This window comes from Triticum aestivum, chromosome 4A, assembly GCF_018294505.1.
Source record: "Triticum aestivum cultivar Chinese Spring chromosome 4A, IWGSC CS RefSeq v2.1, whole genome shotgun sequence".
Lineage (NCBI taxonomy): Eukaryota > Viridiplantae > Streptophyta > Magnoliopsida > Poales > Poaceae > Triticum > Triticum aestivum.
In genome coordinates this window covers 641,752,414-641,772,024 of record NC_057803.1, presented here as the reverse complement: position 1 = coordinate 641,772,024, position 19,611 = coordinate 641,752,414, and the positions used below count along the sequence as shown (strand labels likewise).

The 19,611-nt window shown below is 46.4% G+C and overlaps 1 protein-coding gene across 1 annotated transcript; it reads left to right on the top strand.

The window, feature by feature from the left end:
* The first annotated feature begins 16,926 nt into the window (after window positions 1-16,926).
* Window positions 16,927-19,509, top strand: LOC123087851 (probable 3-beta-hydroxysteroid-Delta(8),Delta(7)-isomerase). The gene is made up of 3 exons (XM_044509968.1): window positions 16,927-17,341; window positions 18,548-18,791; window positions 19,031-19,509. The coding sequence occupies exons 1-2, from the start codon at window positions 16,993-16,995 to the stop codon at window positions 18,724-18,726; spliced, it is 528 nt and encodes a 175-aa protein (XP_044365903.1). The 5' UTR covers window positions 16,927-16,992; the 3' UTR covers window positions 18,727-18,791; window positions 19,031-19,509.
* Window positions 19,510-19,611: the final 102 nt, after the last annotated feature.

Here is a 19,611-nt window from a genome sequence, read left to right as displayed (position 1 = left end):
TTTGGTGAATTTTGGAGTTGCCTAGGTATTTTTAGAAAAGCCCAACACTTACAGAAAAATAGAAAACAGAAATTAAAAAATGGAGAAGGACTTACCTGGCCGCAGCCCACCAGACAGCCCAACTGGCCGGCCCAGCACTGTGCTAGCCCATGCCAGCCAGCTGCTTCGCCGTTGCCACGCAGGCACAGAGGTGACGCCGGCGAGCGCGAGCTCGCCACGGCGTCAGCTGCTTGCCGCCCGCGCCACCGAGCACCTGGCTGAGCTCCACGTCACTGCCCCGACCCCGTGGACACCTCATTCGCCCCCTGCCTCTCTCCCTCGCTCTCCCGCACCATGGCCGACGCACCCGCCGCCGCACCACCGCCGTAGTCGCGTCCTCCGTCGTCCCCGTGCTGCACCACCGTGTCCATTCACCTCTCCGTCGTCGTCTACATTGAGCAGGCCGAGCCTCGAGCGCTCGCACGCTCTACAACACCTCCGCCGACCTCGTCTTCACCGAGCATCGCCGGAGATCCCCTTCGATGTCGCCACCGCATCAGCTCGTCTCCAACCGCACCGACCGTTTCTCCGTGACCGCCGTGAGCTCAGCAACCTCCACATCCTCGACTTTTGCTTTCTTGTGCACCGTAGCAACCGCACGAAGCTCACCCGCACGCGCCGCCGCGGAGCTCATCGCCGACGTGTCTCCGGCCAACCACTGGCCACACCATCGTGTCCAACACACTCACCGCACTCCCAGTAGCACAACGCACCACTTCCCGTGCCTCGTCGTGCCCCAAAGCCTCGGGTTCATCTTCACCCGACTCTGGCGACCGCCACGGTTGTCGCCGGTGATGTTTCCGACCACCTCGAGCTCAACCACCGCCACCAAACGCTGTGGCTTGTCCCCGGCTACACGTAGATGGCCTTCGCCGTCCATTTGGTTGCCGGAATGCTCAAACGCACTCTCGCCGCCGTGTCTGGCCTCGCCGGCGGCTAAACGCCGGTGTGGTTGACCTTGACTTGGACCAGGGTGGGCCCTGGTTGACTCCCCAGAGTCTATGACAGGTGGGGCCCCCCTTTACTAATTATCCAGATTAGTTTTAACTAATTTAATTAGTCTAATTAGCTACTGACATGCGGGACCCACTGGTCAGGTTGACCTGGACGACCCCTTTGACCACTGACATCACCCTGACGCACTGCTGACGTAATAACTAATTTCTGGATTTATTTTTATATAGGAAATTCCAGAAATTGTTGCAAACTTCAAAAATTCATAGAAATTAATCTGTAACTCCAAATGCAAAGATTTATATATGAATTTTGATCAGAAAAATTCAATCTATCCATTGGTACTGGTTTCATGCATGTCGGAACAAGTTAACCTTGCTGTTTAATCAAAACAAGATAATGCACTAACATGGCTATGTTAAATGAGCTAGCATTTGAATCTTTGATTCAAATGAGTTCATTCCTCTCTGTTCTAGCTTGCATTAGGCCAACACACATTCATGTTGCCATGTCATTGCATGCATCATATTGTTGCATATTGTCATGTGTTGTTCATGTTCGGTGTGTCTTTCGTGATAGGTTCTGCCTCCGAGGATAACCCCGAATATCCATCTGAAGGGCAGTATCCTACCACCATTACATCAGGCAAGCAACCCATTGATCATTCCGATACAAACCCATGTTCTCGCTTCTGCTCTTGTTTACTGCATTAAGACAACGCGAATCAAACTGTTGTGTGTTGCGGTAGTTGAACCCACTTCCTTTGCATGACCTGTCATTGCCACAGTAACTAGATGAAACCCACTAGTATGTGTAGGAGTTGATTGAGCCATGTTTGTGATTCCTACCATGCTATGCTTGCTATGCTTAGAGTTGTGTCAGGTCTCGCTCATCGGGATGATGAACTAGAGTGAAAGGTTGTGTCGGGTTCGAGAGTAAAAGTGTTGAACACGATTTGGTAAAGGTATCGATGAGAGGCCATGTAGGAGTACATGGTGGGTTGTTTCATTGGAACCGTCCTTAAGAACTGAGATCTGTGTGAGTGATTTAAGACTTAGCTACTACCATGCATTGGGATCCTTAATTGGCCCTCTCGACTTATTAACCACACTTGTCCTCTGTCCGGGAGTTGCAAGTAGTTTCTGGTGTTTGTAGCATGCTGGGGGCCGCACGCAGCGCTGACCTTAGGGGTGGGCTGTGTTGCGGTAGGCACATGGCCCGGTGTACCGATTCGCCCGTTTGGAGTCTCGGGAACCCTGCACACATCGTTCGGGGCCGTTAGTGGAAACCTCGGCCGGACTCCCTACGGATGGAACCTGAATAGGCGATAAACCTGGACTAGGGACTCGTGTGTTTAGTCAGGTCGTGGCCGACACCCTCGCTGGGCTTCCGCTTGAAGGTTGCCGAGTACATGTCGTGTAGCGGCGATAAGTGGTGAGAGCGTGTGTGAAGAAATACACCCCTGCAGGGTATAAAACTATTCGAATAGCCGCGTCCGCGGTAAAGGACTACTTGGTCACCTATACAGTTCATAGACAAGTAAATGGATACTACTAAAAGCCTCAAGATAAGTGTGAGTGCCGCGGATGGCCCTCTCGTAGGTTGATGAGAGAGGATCCACGGTGGAGTATTGTGTTGGTGATTAGTGGACTCGTGTGCGACAAATGCTTTTCAAGTGGTGTCATGTAGGATAGCTTAGCCAAGAGTCAAAGCTGGCTTGCTGCAATAACTCTACTACCTTCTTGAGAATGTGCATGTATGATAGGTACCTGTTGTAAGACTTACTGAGTACCCCCGTACTCATGTTTGCCTAATTAATGTTTTTAGACAACAACACCAACCCCTCCGATGGGTTCTACGTAGACCTCGACGTTGACGAGTGACTAGCCACCCAGGTGGTGATCCAAGGCTTGTGAAGGGCCACTGTAGATAGAAAGGCTTCATCAAGCTTCTTTCTTTTTAGAGTCTGTACTCAGACTAGTTTGCTTCCGCATGTGCTCGTATGTTGTATGACTTGAGTGTTGGGTCATGATACCCCTATCTGTATGGATATGTTATGTATGGCTCCTCGGATCCTCTTAAATAAAGTACTTTGAGTTGTAGAGTTTTGTTGTCATGCCATGTTGTATGTACTCATATTGGGCATATTGTGTGTATGATTGAAATGCTTGGTATGAGTGGGATCCGGCAATCTAGTTGTTTATCCTTGGCAGCCTCTCATATGGGGAAATGTAGTCTAGTGCTTCCTAAGCGATAGTAGTCCGCTACAGCCCGGTTCACCGGAGTCCTGTTAGCCCAGCACTACTACTTTGGACACTTGACTGGCCGCATGTGTTTCGCTTCGTTCATATGTCTGTCCCTTCAGGGAAATGTCACGCGGTGATATTCGGAGTCCTGCCTAGCCTGCTACAGCCCGGGATACCGGAGTCCTGTTAGCCCAGTGCTACAGCCCGAATTCATACGTTGATGACCGACATGCTCGATGTGAATCATGTATGCCTGTCCCCATGGGTTAGCGCCGCTTTGGGTTCACGACTAGCCATGTCGGCCCGGGTTCTCTGTCATGTGGATGCTGGCGACATTATCATATACGTGAGCCAAAATACGCAAACGGTCCCGGGCCATGGTAAGGCGACACCCGTGGTGATACCGTGCGTGAGGCCACAAAGTGATATGAGATGTTACCGGCTGGGTCTATGTGACTTGGAATCGGGGTCCTGACAATACTTTTCTGCGGGCCGCTGAGGCAAACAAGTGGTGGATGGTTTTATGCCTTGTCCATGTGCTAGCTGTAAGAATGGTCACAGTTACTCTACGTCAAAAACCATTCACGTCCACCTATTTAAGTCCGGTTTCATGCCCCACTATAGTGTTTGGACCAAGCACGGAGAAATAGGGGTTATGATGGAAGAAAGTGAAGAAGAAGAGGACGACGACGGCTATCCTGGCCATGGGTTCCCTGAATACGATGATACAACAATGGGGGAAGAAGCTGAGCCGGCAATGCGAGAAGAAGCTGAAGAAGAGGCATCAGATGAGCCCGCTGATGATCTAGGTCGGGCCATTGCCGATGCAAAGAGAAACTACGCAAGTGATCTGGAGAGGACGAAGTTGCAGTGCATGTTAGAGGATCACAAGAAATTGTTGTACCCGAATTGCAAAGCTGACAAAAAAATGTTGGGCACCACACTTCAATTGCTGCAATGGAAGGCAGAGAATGGTGTATCTGACAAGGGATTTGGAAAGTTGCTGGTAATGATAAAGAATATGCTTCCAAAGGACAACGAATTGCCCGAGAGTAAGTATGAAGCAAAGAAGGTTGTCTGCCCTCTAGGGTTAGAGGTGCAAAAGATACATGCATGCCCTAATGACTGCATCCTCTACCGTGGTGAGTACGAGGATTTGAATGCTTGCCCAGTATGCGGTGCATTGCGTTATAAGATCAGTCGCGATGACCCTGGTGATGTCGAGGGAGAGCGCCCCAAGAAGAAGATTCCTGCCAAGGTGATGTGGTATGCTCCTATAATACCACGGTTGAAACGTCTGTTCCAAAACAAAGAGCATGCGAAGGCGATGCGGTGGCACGCAGAAGACCGTAAGAAAGACGGAAAGTTGAGAGTACCCGCTGACGGTTCGCAGTGGAGAAAAATTGAGAGAAAGTATTGGGAGGAGTTTGCAGGTGACCCAAGGAACGTATGGTTTGGTCTAAGCGCAGATGGCATTAATCCTTTTGGAGAGCAGAGCAGCAACCATAGCACGTGGCCTGTGACTCTATGTTCGTATTACCTTCCTCCTTGGTTGTGCATGAAGCGGAAGTTCATTATGATGCCAGTGCTCATCCAAGGCCCTAAGCAACCCGGCAACGACATTGATGTGTACCTAAGGCCATTAGTTGAAGAACTATTACAGCTGTGGAATGGAACAGGTGTACGTGCGTGGGATGAGCACGGACAGGAAGAATTTGACCTAAAGGCGTTGCTGTTCGTGACCATCAATGATTGGCCTGCTCTCAGTAACCTTTCAGGACAGACAAATAAGGGATACCGCGGATGCACGCATTGTTTGGATGATACCGACAGTATATATTTGGATAGTTGTAGGAAGAATGTGTACCTGGGACATCGTTGATTTCTTCCGATAAGGCATCCCGTAAGAAAGAAAGGCAAGCATTTCAAAGGTGAGGCGGATCACCGGACGAAGCCTCGCCACCGTACTGGTGCTGATGTACATGATATGGTCAAGGATTTGAAGGTAATCTTTGGAAAGGGTCCTGGCGGACAACCTGTTCCGAAGGACGCTGACGGAGGCGCACCCATGTGGAAGAAGAAATCTATATTTTGGGACCTGCCATATTGGAAAGACCTAGAGCTCCGCTCCGCAATCGACGTGATGCACGTGACGAAGAATCTTTGCGTGACCCTGCTTGGCTTTTTGGGCGTGTATGGGAAGACAAAAGATACACCAGAGGCACGGGAGGACCAGCAACGTATGCACGGAAAAGACGGCATATATCAGGGTCAGGCCAGCTATGCTCTTACAGAAGGGAGAAGGAAATCTTCTTCGAATGCCTGCTCAGCATGAAGGTACCGTCTGGCTTCTCGTCGAATATAAAGGGAATAATAAATATGGCAGAGAAAAAGTTCCAGAACCTAAAGTCTCATGACTGCCACGTGATTATGATGCAACTCCTTCCGGTTGCATTGAGGGGGCTTCTACCGGAAAACGTTCGATTAGCCATTGTGAAGCTATGTGCATTCCTCAATGCAATCTCTCAGAAGGTAATCGATCCAGAAATCATACCAAGGTTACAGAATGATTTGGTGCAATGTCTTGTCAGTTTCGAGTTGGTGTTCCCACCATCCTTCTTCAACATCATGACGCACGTCCTAGTTCACCTTTGCGAAGAGATTAACATTTTGGGTCCTGTATTTCTACACAATATGTTCCCCTTTGAAAGGTTCATGGGAGTCTTGAAGAAATATGTTCATAACCGTGCTAGGCCAGAAGGAAGCATCTCGAAGGGCCATGAAAATGAGGAGGTCATTGAGTCTTGTATTGACTTTATTCCTGACCTTAAGCCGATTGGTGTTCCTGAATCGCGGCATAAGGGCAGACTGAAAGGAAAAGGCACGCTAGGAGGGCATCAAATACTATGTATGGACAAGCATTCTCTCACTGAAAAAGAGAAGTCTGACGACTGGACTACACGCGAACAAACGAGGACTTTCGCCGGTTGGTTGCAGAAACGTGCCCTGAATGATGGCAAAATTCAAAATGACCTGTACTCGCTGTCCCAGTTACCATCTTCGAATATAATGACTTTCAAAGGGTACCAGATAAATGGGAATACATTTTACACGATCGCCCAAGATAAGAAGAGCACCAACCAAAACAGTGGTGTCCGCTTTGATGCAACAACCAACACGGGAAAGGAAACATATTATGGTTACATAGAGGACATATGGGAACTTAACTATGGATCAGGTGATTTGAAGGTCCCTTTTGTTTCGGTGCAAATGGGTCAATATGACACGAGGCGGGGTAACGGAAGACCCGCAGTACGGAATGACAACAGTGGATCTCAACAATCTTGCGTATGCAGACGAACCATTCGTCCTAGCCAATGATGTGGCGCCAGGTTTTTTATGTGAAAGACATGTCTACCTGGACGAGAAAAAGGAAAGATAAGGAAGCGAATGGATCATACGACAAGCCAAAGCGCCACATAGTTCTTTCAGGAAAAAGAAACATCGTGGGAGTGGGTGACAAGATAGACATGTCAGAAGATTATGAAAAGTTTGATGAAATTGCTCCATTCACAGTGAATATTGACCTGAGCATCCAGTTAAATGATGAAGATTTTCCATGGCTACGGCGCAAAGGGACACACGCGAAGAAAAAGTTTCACACCCAAAGATCTGGGATGTGATCGGCTTCACTATCATCACTTTTTTCTGTGTTTCACACCCAGGAGGGAATGTCTGTAATAGTTAGGATAGTTATGTGTTTTGGCATTTGAAACGCGAAGAAATTTTATGTGCAAACAAATTCTTTTCATGCATTTACTGATTTTTTCCAGCTAAATGACCCTGAAATTGAAAAGCATTTCAAATGAACTCAGAAAAGGTTGAAAGTTGGCATGGTATCATAATTTCATACAAATAGCATGTGCAAAAAAGTAGAGAGGGTTACGGCAAAAACTGGATGCACTTCGTGTACAAAATGGACAATCTCTTTCGAAGTATCAGGGTTTCCGACGAAAACTGAACTGCTACAAAGGCATTTCATTTTTTAAATAACCTAAGCATTACCAAATTGAATATAATGATAAAACACACTAATATTAAACATAAGAAAAAAGAATCACTGAAAAAACTTTTTTCAAAGTTAAGTTATTCACAAACTAGTGATTCACACAAATTTTAAATAATTCAAAATTTAAACTATTCAAATTTGAAAACTACCGGCACTAACAGAAAGTTTGTAATTTTTTATACCTAAAGCAAAAATATTCACAAAGAAACTCTAAATACAGCAAAAAAACAACTAAAAATAAATAAAACAAAAATAAATAAAGCGAAAAAAATTAAGAAAATAAAAAAGCCCGCCTACTGGGACAAAGCGGCCTGCATACGACTAGGAACACAACCTTTTGTTGGGCCAGGATGCAGGCCCGCAAAGGCCCACTGGGCAGAAGAGGACAGGTAGGCCCAGTAGGCCTGCTTAGGAGAGGAGCTCGAGAGAGCTACCGCACTGGGGCTTATAAACCAGTGCGGTAGCCCCTCGGATAGCGAGGTGGGACTAAACTTGCGCACCGCCTGGAGCCAGCGCACCCCCTTTAGTATCGGGTCGTGGCTCCAACCGGTACTAAAGACCCCCCCCCCTTAGTACCGGTTGGAGCCACAACCCGGTACTAAAGGGGGTGCGCTTCCCGCCACTTGGCCTGGCCAAAACAGACCTTTAGTACAGGTTGGTGGCTCCAACCGGTACTAAAGGTCCATCCTACATATACACCAGTTGGAAAAAATTCACTTTCCCTCTGTTTCTTCCCTCTGTTTCCTCCCTCCATCGCGCCGCCCTGCCCCGATCGACGCCGTCCCCGTCGACGTCGCCACCCCCGCCCCTCGTCGCCGACCCCGGCCGTCCCCGCCCCTCGTCGCCGCCCCCGTCGACGTCGCCGCGCTCCGGCCACCCCGTCGCCGCGCCCCGCCCCGCCCCGTCGTCGCCACCCCGTCCCGTCGCCCCGTCGTCGCCTCGCCGGTGAGCTCGCCCCGGCCGCCATGTCCACACACAAACACTACACACACACACACACACACACACATTAGTTTGTTTGTTATAAATTTTTCTGTTTTTTAGTTATAGAAATGTTAGAAATTATTCTGTTTTTTAGTTATATAAATATTACAAATGTTAGTTATATAGAAATGTTATAAATTTTTTCTGTTATTTAGTTATATAAATATTTATAGAAATGTTAGCAATTTTTCTGTTTTTTATTAATATAAATATTAGAAATGTTAGTTATATAGAAATGTTGTAAATGTTTTCTGTTTTTTAGTTATAGAAATATTTATAGAAATGTTAGCAATTTTTCTGTTTTTTAGTTATATAAATATTAGAATTGTTATAGAAATGTTAGTTATATAATCAGGAAATTTTAGAATTAGTTTTAGTTAGATGAATTAGATTAATGTCAAATCGTTAGAATTTGCATATATATAGAATTTTAGTTATAATAATCCAATCATTTAAAAAATGTTACTTTTTGCGGGCATATAGTATTTGTTCTCGACGATATGCCCGGCCCGCATCCTCGCCGTCGACCCGTTCGCGACGACGTCCTGCTTCAGAGGACCCATGTTCGGGACTGGGCTCCGCCGGGCTGGGACTGGGAGGTGCTACCTGGAGGGGCGCGCCGCTTGGTGAGGAACCCGACCTCGGGTCCCGTCGTCGACCCTGATCTTCTTTGGTGGCGTTCGTGTGGGCCACATTTGGTGCAGAGGCAGCCGGCCCCGCCGGAGGTGGTGCGTCGCCGTGTCAGGGAGGACGATGAGCACGTCCATCGCTACATGGCTGCTATGGACGACGTCAGGTTCTCCACTACTTGGCGGGTTCTTTGGGCAGATGACCGGAGATATGATCCTGTGATGGTTCCTTCTCTTTGGGTGTGCACCGTCCGCGCCCCAAGAACTGCGAGTGACGCCCTAGATTCTTCTGTAGTACTCGATCTTTATTAGGACGCAGAACGCCTTCAAGGCCTAGAAGCAAGGCACGCGGACCTGGCACTCAAATCCTAGCAGCAGCAGTAGCAGATCGACTCACTTAGCCAGGAAAGGGGGTCTCAGTAGCGGCAGCGGCAAGCGGATGATCGTCCAGCATTGGATAGCACCGTCCCATCCATGCCGAAACAGCGTTGGTTCTGCCCCGGGCGACACACTGCTGGATACATACCCTGTGGATGACATCATAGAGAACACTAACTGTGAGCTACACTCCAAAATGAAGAACATATCCATGAAGGTGGCGGACGGCGTTGCTTTTCCAGTTACCCCAGAAGCAACCTACCATTGCATCCCGATTCCAGAGGGCTATGCTCGTGTCATGGTAGATGAAGTGGTGGACCCATATTTGGGGCTAACGCTTGACATTCCTGGAGGTGAAGACAAGCGCACACTGGGAGAGGCCATACATCGTATCATCCTATGGAGAAAGGATTGCATCATCTTTCGAAGTCCACCGACACCGCGTCGTCTGCCGACTCCTCCTCGAAGTCTGCCACCGAGTCAGCAGACTCCCGCTCCTCCAAGTCCACGAACGCGTGAGACGACTCCTCCATGAAGTCCGCCACCTCCTCCAAGTCCCCGAACGCGTGATCTGACTCCTCCGGTTTCAAGTCCGGCACAGCGTCATGCCACTTCTCCGGTTTCAAGTCCGGCACCGTGTCAGGCCACACCTCCTGCTTCAAGTCCGACACATCGTCAGGCCACTTCTCCTGGTCCAACTCAGCCACGTTAGCTATCTCTGCCGTCTCATCAATCGCAGAAGAGACATGCCGCATCTTTGGTGCGTAGCGGTACGAGTCGAGGTAGTTCAGGAAGTACAGGCGGAGACAAGCGATATAAATATGGTCCAAGCCTCGCTCCTCTTCCTCAGAGGCCTTACGACATGACTAAGGAGCAAAACGCAGCCACAGTGCAAGCCCAAGTGGACGCCCATTTTGGACCGAAACCGGCACCGCCGCCAAAGGAGAAAGTGCCTGAGAAAGTAATTGACCACTTCATTCGTATGGCTAGAGAACCAGCTCCCAAGCCTGTTGACTCGGACTATGAGCGCCAAATCAGGAAACTAAATCGAGAACGGCTAAAGAAGGAAGCGAGCTCGAGCTCGAGCCAACAAGCAGCTGGCAAAAAATGCGGGAAAACCGTTCCCCGGTTGGGGGAACAGGCGGCGCAAGCGACCCCCCCCCCCCCCCCCGCTTGTTGTGCCAACAACACATGAGAGGAGTACGTGCGCCAAATATTATTGTGGGCAAACCATTAGCCTTCCCCAGCATGGCGATGTGGTAATAACGGAGGATCATATAATGCAGGCTCAAATGCTCAATATCTCTGTTGGACAACTCCTCGAAATCGAGCCCATGCCTCTGCTTAGAGAATCGGAAATAGCATGGAAATATGTCCGGGGCCAACCTTTGGTCCATCCAGACAAGGTCAGGGACCTCCCAACGAGGATGTATCAATTGCATCAATGGTACATGAACATTACCAAGATTTCCAATCGAGAGTCCCTCATGGTGAATGTCAAGCATGAGTATTATTACCATGAGAAAGCTCTGGCCATTCAGTATACAGAACTATTTCAGTTATACAATCAAGACGCACTCGAAAAGTCTATCGTCAGTTGCTATTGTCTGTAAGTGATTTCTTTCTGTAATTTAAGTCTCAAGCTAGTTATGTAGTGATAATTTTGATCAATCATTACATGTAATTATCCTCACTATATTCTTTTTCTGTGGTATTATATGCAGGATGAAGATGTATGAAATGAAAAAATCTGGACGCTATGGCGTTGGGTTCATTGACCCAAATACCATTGATGAGGACATATGGCAGATTGAATATTGTCAAGATGGTGTAGAGGAAAGCATGCTAGAATTCTTAAAGCGCCTCAATACCAATGAAGATATACTACTTCCTTCAACTTCCGGTGAGTCACACTGTCTTGTACTACAAATTCTGTTTTTGCTTACTAGCTAGCTAGATGTTAATAATTAAGTGTATATGGTTTACGGTAGTTGATTAATTTTATGCACATGCCCGCTTAATTAAGACATGCAAACGTGTGCGCATGCAGTTGGCACTGGGTCTTGATAGACATTAAAGTTGAGGAAGGAAAAGTTGAATTACTGGACTCACTAACTAAAGCAGATAAAGACTTCACCATCGTGAAGGGGATAGTCAACAGGTAATTTCAATCATTATTAACTATATCTCGACCTATTATTAGTTCGTCATTTCCTGATATGAACTATTTAATAACCCCTTTATTAATTTTTTTTGCCGGCGGGCAGGGCATGGGAAAAGTTCATCAAGGTGACTCCAGGCAAGTGGGCAAAAAAGTTATTTTGGCATCGACCAAAGGTAAGTAATTAAGTAGTACTAGCTAGCTACCATCTCTTTAATTCTTGTTTCAATATCATTAATTAATTATCATGCTTGATTAATCATTATCTGATTCAATTCCATTCTCGTAAAGGCCCTGAAGCAGGCGCCGGGGAATAATCTATGTGCATTCTACGTTTGCGAGAACATTCGCATGATGACGTGCGAAAGGAGCAGATCTGATAGACAGGACTGGGTACGTTTGTCAGAACACTATTCACGCCATTATCGATATCTAGTCACACAACTAACACACATGCATATTGATCTCCTTCTTATTAGTTCAGATCGGTGCGGGATAAGCTCCTACCATCGGACCGCATACTAGCACTTCAAGAGGGAATAGACGGATTTTTGCTCGACCAGGTCATAGATCCCAAAGGAGAATACTATTACCCGCTACCGCCCCCATGAACCACTTGTCATCGTGCTCCGAAGGCACCAAAGGCAACATATGTAGGAGAAATTGTATATGTATATACATGTGTATGTGTGAATAATTAATGGTGTTGGTTGTGAGACATTCGATGATATATATATATATATATATATATATATATATATATATATATATGCGGTTCTACGTACGAGAAAATCTATTTATATATATGCATAACGTGTACAATTTGTAGTATCGTGAAATACCAGCAAACAAAAAAATTGAATGGAAAATAAAGCCAAACCCCCCCCCCCCCCCCGCCTCCCCAAACATTTAATTAGTAACCGGTACTAATGTCCTACGCGCACACGGGTCTGGCTCGTGCCATGTGGTGTCACTTTAGCACCGGTTTGTGACGAACCGGTACTAAAGGGGGGGGGGGCCTTTAGTCCCCACTCTTTAGTGCCGGTTGGCAAACCGACACTAAAGGCCGTTACGAACCGGCACTAAAGGCCGGTTCTGCACTAGTGGACCTATCAAACACCAAATGTCCGACACGTCCGAGTTCTGCACACGTTCATCTCGATGACGTCCCTCGCCTTCTTGATCCAACAAGGTGTCGAGGTAATAGACGAGTTCCGTCAGCACGACGGCATGATGATGATGATGGTGATGTGATCCGCACAGGGCTTTGACCGAAGCACCGCGAGAATATGACCGGGGGTGTAAACTGTGGAGAGGGATGCCGCACACGGCTAACAATTGATGTTGTGTGTTCTAGGCGCCCCCCTCCCCACATATATATAGGTGGGAGGGGAGGAGAGGCAGCCATGGGGGCACCCCAAGTAGCGCCCCCCTTGCCTTATTTTACCGGAGAAGAAAAGGGAAGGGGGAAGAGAGAAGGAAGGGGGGCAACCCCCTCTTTTCCATCTCCCACTCAGCCTCCTGCTTCAGGGGGGCGCGCCATGCCTTGTGGGCTGGTGTGCTCCCCTCTCATGGCCCAAATGGCCCATATCTTCCGTTCGGGGGTTCCGGTAACCCCTCCGGTACTCCGATAAATACCCAATACACTCCGGAACACTTCCAGTGTCCGAATACCATCGTCCTATATATCAACCTTTACCTCTCGACCATTTCGAGACTCCTCATCATGTCTGTGATGTCATTCGGGACTCCAAACAACATTCGGTCACCAAATCACATAAATCATATAATACAATATCGTCATCAAACGTTAAGCGTGCGGACCCTACAGGTTCGAGAAATATGTAGAATGAACGAGAAACTTCTCCGGTCAATAACCAATAGCGGAAACTGGATGCTCATATTGGCAACATATGTAATCCCCTTAGTTTGTCGGTATTGTTACTTGCTCGAGATTCAATCGTCGGTATCTACATACCTAGTTCAATCTCGTTACCGGCAAGTCTCTTTACTCGTTCCGTAATACATCACCTCATGACTAACTCCTTTGTCATTTTCTTGCAAGCTTATGATGTGTATTACCGAGAGGGCCTAGAGATACCTCTCCGATACTCGGAGTGACAAATGCTAATCTCGATCTATGCCAACTCAACGAACACCTTCAGAGATACCTGTAGAGCATCTATATGATCACCCAGTTATGTTGTGACGTTTGATAGCACACAAGGCATTCATCCGGTATCCGAGAGTTGCATAATCTCATAGTTGAAGGAATATGTATTTGACATGAAGAAAGCAATATCAATAAAACTGAACGATGATTATGCTAAGCTAACGGATTGGTCTTGTCCATCACATTATTCTCCTAATTATGTGATCCCGTTATCAAATGACAACACATGTCTATGGTTAGTTAACCTTAATCATCTTTGATCAACGAGCTAGTCTAGTAGAGGCATACTAGGGACATGGTATTTGTTTATGTATTCACACATGTATTTAAGTTCTGATTAATACAGTTCTAGAATGAGTAATAAACCTTTATCATGAATAAGGAAATATAAAATAACAACTTTATTATTGCCTCTAGGGCATATTTCCTTCAGTGTACACTGAACTCACCGAGAAGAGGCCTTTACTATCCGGATGCCATGCCCAGAAATCTCCTATATTTCTTGTGCACACAGGAATTTTTAAAATTGCTTCAACATCAATTGGTATAAAGATACTCCCGATATACTCCTCATTCGGGTTATTGCTGGCGGAAGTAACTTAGAGACTTTAGTGGGCGGGTCTGCAACATCGACACCGACTCCTCTGCTACCTCTCAAGCATGCTCTCGAAGTCCAGATGACGGTGATTCACGGTAGTAGATCGCCGAATATATATACGTGTGGGCGCCCTGCAAAGGATGGGGGGAATAAGGGCAAAATAAGGAGGCCTATATCTCTCGAGCATATTCTCGAACACAGCTGTTCGCAGGAGCTGATCGTCGACTACTTACGCGTGCCCTGTAGAGGATGAGAGAAAAGGAGTAGGAGAGGGAGGCATGTGCGCATAGACGATTGGGGGGTGGGGGAGGGTAAGGCTGTGGCCACGGCTCGTAGATGGGAAGGGAGCATCAAGCGAGATGAGGGCACATGTGATCATGCATCCATTGTTAATTGTGCATGTAAGAGTATACAGTGTAGCACATGTATCTCAACCTCCTAGCCAATCCGCCCATGGTTTAAACAATATATATCTGTAGCTTACCTTAAACCATGGGATAGATTGTATAGTTCGTTACCCCTTGCATAATTATGTGTGTTATAGCTTATCTTAGCTTTAAACCATGTGTGTATTGTGTGTGTTTGGATCCATCATTGCACAATTATGTAGGGCACTAATATTATAGAATGTGTTTTCTTCACATTTATCTAGTTTAAAGTGCGCCTTCCACAAAGAGATTACACACTTATCGGCTATAGTACGTTGAGGGCCTCCTATAGGTATACCAACCGAATATCCATGGATATTTATATCATGAACACAATGAATATTCAACCAAAATAGTACTTCATCCTCACCAAAATGGATAGCAAGCTAAATTCGTATTCCCATAAACAAAGGGGAGGTGAGAAAAACATGGAGAGATTAGATGCAGTGATGTGCACATGGGATTTGGAGACATCAGATAATTAGCAAACTATCTTGTGTTGGGTACCTGGCAAGGCAATCATAAAAGTTCTACATAGGTCACGTGAAATGTGCCCCCAGGTGCTAATGGCCTGTCAACCTAGAGAGATACCCCAAGCTGACTAACATGACAGTGTATCAGTCCATTTGAGCTAGAAAGTTTGCTCACGGATGATAATCGCAACAACCAAATGTGTAGTTAGATGATCGACCATATCGGTATGCGAGCGACAACCCATTATTGAAGATGTTATTATAGTATTGTATTCTATCTCACGACCTTAGTATCAACTGTACATAAATCAGAGTAGAAACAAGCATATTGTTGGAGTTGGCAACATGTGTTGACATTCGATTGGGTTGTGTTGCAGCATCAACAGAGTGGAGCACTCGTAATCATGCTAGAAAAATGTTTGCGAGTCTGACATGCATCTTCTAATAAATCAGGATGTCTTTCTGGTTGTTTGCCCTAAACAACATCGCACAGCCCTTGTGTCTCACAAGTGATAACAAAGTAAAGTTTCGACGGGGTGAGACTTGGTTTGTCGTCCACAAGACCACACCTCCCTATTCCCTGCTCTCTCCTCCCGCTTCGCCACATCAGCTGAATATGTTCGTCTACAGTTGTTAAAGCTTAGACATGACATCAACATTCATTTAGACATTCCTTTCAACTTGAAATTACGGTAGTATTACTTTTTTTCTTGAAGATGTACGCTCGTGGGGCATACATTAGTTATTTGTATTTATAACGATACAGAGTTGATACACATACAAGCAATAGAAAATAAGAAGGATACAAACAATTGTACTGCTGCATACCGCTCTCGCCGCAACTACGAAGCACCAACGAGCTCCTCCGTCGCCATAGAAGAAGAGTACCATCAACTGGTCCACACCTTGGCTATGGAGAAATTCCTAGCTAGGAGGCATTAACGGGTCGTGATATAGTCCTTCCCTGGAAGGCTGGATCTAGCGCGATAAGGAAATTCTGCCAGAGGAGCCCTACGAGCCTCTTCAACGTCGGATCCGCGATCAACGCCAGCCCGCCTCCATCAAGCGATAGGACCCCCTACCATTTTCGACAAATCCGCAACAATCATCACCACCTCATTCCAAGAGCAACCCATCCCCGCCACCATGCCAAGTCGCAATGCCAAACCGAAAGCACACCAATAGCTTGGACTCCACAAGCCTTTTAATGACGCCATCAACACCTACGACAAGCAGGAGCACGGGTTGGAAGACCATCGACATCTGTCTCATCATGACGGTGACAAAGGAAACACGAAAACCTAGAAACCGAGATCCAAGACACACGCACAAACGAGAACCAACATCTCCCCTCCCCCTCACAGCTCCAAGATGGTGACCAGAGGGAAATGGAAGCGTTAGAATCGCCGGCAAGCAATCCTGAATCTGGAACCACCTTGTTCACCCTCATGCTTTCAGTAGTGGAGCCTCTGTGTTTATGCAAGTACTCCCCCGTTTCTAAATATAATCTTTTTAGAGATTTTAATATGGATTACATACGAACCAAAATGAGTGAATCAACACTCTAAAATGTACTATATACATCCGTATGTAGTCAATATTAAAAACTCTAAAAAGATTCATATTTAGAAACGATGGAAGTGTTACCTATTCTGGCATTCATCACGCCTCTTCTCTTTTTCATTTTTCCTTCTTCTCTTCTCAGATCAGATCGGACGGTGCTCCAACAGCCCAGCTGGCTACTGGAAATATGCATCGCAGTATCGTTGACTACTGACTTTTGTCTAAAAAAAGTTGACTACTACTTCGTGTACCTCCATCTCCAATCTCCAGCACCGGATCGAGCCGGCGGCGGCCGCCATGAGCGCCCACCCATACGCGCCGGCGGGGCTCGACCTCACGGGCTACGTGCCGCTGCGCCTCTCCCAGCTACCTCGGTGCCTCCCTCTTTTTCCTCCTCTCCGTCTGGCTCATCTCCGGTACAGTCCAGTCAAACCCCTCTCTTCCCAGCCCCATCCTTTCTCCCACCTCCCTCTCCAGATCCTGGTTCTCCTCGTGGCAGGGAGATACGGCCGGATATCCAAGGCCGACCACGTGCTCTTGTGCTGGTGGGCGTTCACCGGGCTCACCCACATCCTCATCGAGGGCCCCTTCGTCTTCACCCCCAATTTCTTCGCCAAGGGCAGCCCCAATTACTTCGATGAAGTCTGTAAGTCGCCGCCGACCTCTGCTGCATCGCTGTATTAGTATCCTAATTAGTTCAGCCCAAAATTAGTCCTGGTGGAGATTTGAGGTCGCACTGTCTGAATATGCTGCCATTGTTGTTCAAGGAAGGAGTACAGCAAAGGCGACTCCAGATACGTCGCCAGGGACACGGCCACCATCACCGTCGAAGGGGTCACGGCCGTGCTGGAAGGCCCTGCTTCGGTGCTTGCAGTGTATGTCTTGTCATCCTGCATATTCAGACAGTGCGACCTAATCGAGGGCCTTCTTATGCAGAATTGTGTTGTAGAGTCTGATTCCGTAGAGTGTCATGCGATGTACTGATATCTGGACTGCATATTTCTGATTCTGGGTCACTCTCTGTAGTTACCTTCTGCCTTCAAACTGGTAGTGAAGTTCAGTTGTCAAACATGGTTCTGCAATGGTGTTAAGGCTTACGCCCTTGCTTTCACTCTGCTTTCACTCAGATGAAAGACTGACCTCCACAACAGAGCATTAACTTCTAAATTGACATTCATGAATGTTTATAATTTGGTATTGAACATTACTGTTGTATTCACATGTTAAGAGGCTGGATCGATAACATAATGCAATGCGCACGTATTGCAAAATTCGTTAATAAATGAGGTGTTTTTCCATGTTGCTACCTTGTGGATACGTTTGCTAGCTTTGAATGAACACACATCATGATGTTTTGAGTGTTTTCGACTATATCTAAACAGGATACAAGCCCTGTCAACTTAGTATTCCTATTAATATAAGTATGTTCGTTTTACAGATTGATGTTCTTCCCAGACAATAGTTATATTCAATAAATCTAGAATAAATGTTTGGTAATTAACTGTGTAAACAGAGAATCTAGTTCCTTTTTAAAAAAATTTCTCACAAACTAAATCGATTCCACTACAAAGCATAGAAACACAACTACACAAGGCAGTAGCACTATTTGTAGTGAACTTTCCAGAGGTCTGGCGAATATCAGCTTGACGCCTGTAGTGAAATATTTCAGCAGGAACTTATTTCTAGTTAAGTATTCCAGTAGTAACTTAATTGTAAAAACGGCAAGCTCAGTTTCTTCGTGCCTAGTAGAAGTCCGTAGCCCACATAGGTAGTATGAAATTTTAGTCAACGGCTGTTATAAATTTTTTTATGTATCTTTTATCTTATCTTACCACAAGTTTGGTGCTTGTAGCTATGCTATCGCATCTCGGAGGTCCTACAACCATATCCTCCAGTTTGCTGTATGTCTGGGTCAGCTCTATGGATGCTCGGTCTACTTCATTACTGCCTACTTGGATGGCTTCAACTTCTGGGCCAGTTCATTCTAGTTCTGGGCATATTTCATCGGCGCGAACAGTTCATGGGTCGTGATACCAACACTCATCGCGACAAGGAGCTGGAAGAAGATCTGCACAGCAATTCATCAAAGCGAAAAGGTGAAAACTAAGTAAAGCCTGCCATAGTCAGGGTTTGATTGCAACCAGGACATGCTGCACTATGGCAAATATAGTTTGCTTGCAACACTGAAATTGTTGTTTTGTTACTAGAAATCTGGTTGTGCAACTCAATCTACTATGTAATACTTGATTGTGTTTCTCTATCAATTTTTTTTAGAAAAGTAGGAGGGCTAACGCCCCCCCGGTTCCATTATTAATAACGAAACCAGAGTTTGCAGGAAACAGCAGCTTGCGGGAGTGCAAGTTCAGCAAAGCAAGAAAGGCAAAAACAGGTGTACAAAATTACAGTCCCAGGCCAGCAAATGAGCTATTACAGTGGGCAATCCAGACTCAGGCTGGGATTCCCAGTGCGGCGCAGCTGTCTTGCTTGGCTTCCTCCAGTGGCTGTGAGATCTTCATCTCCCACACACCAGCAGTCGCAGCTCCAGGGCGCCTGATCTTTTTTGCTGGTTGGGCAGGGGAGCCCAGGAGGTCCAACGGCGTCACAGGGCTCTATTTGTTGCTACTTATTTGCATTAAATGAAAAGGTTGTGCCACCACGAAAGCCCTTCCTTTCATAGTGTGTATATAACATAATGTCTGTTTTCGTCTTTCAGCAAACAGAATTTTGAAGCCAATTCTGGTGTGATGAATGATAATACTTGTGAAGGTGATGATTACATTGATTATTTTGTATATACAGTTTATATTTCTCTCATGAACCCTGTACCCTTGTTTTTTTATTGTTATTGGGTTCTCTGATTTAGCGATTCCTGTTAATCCGGTTGGGCACCACCCTTGATGTGATAACAAGTTGAAA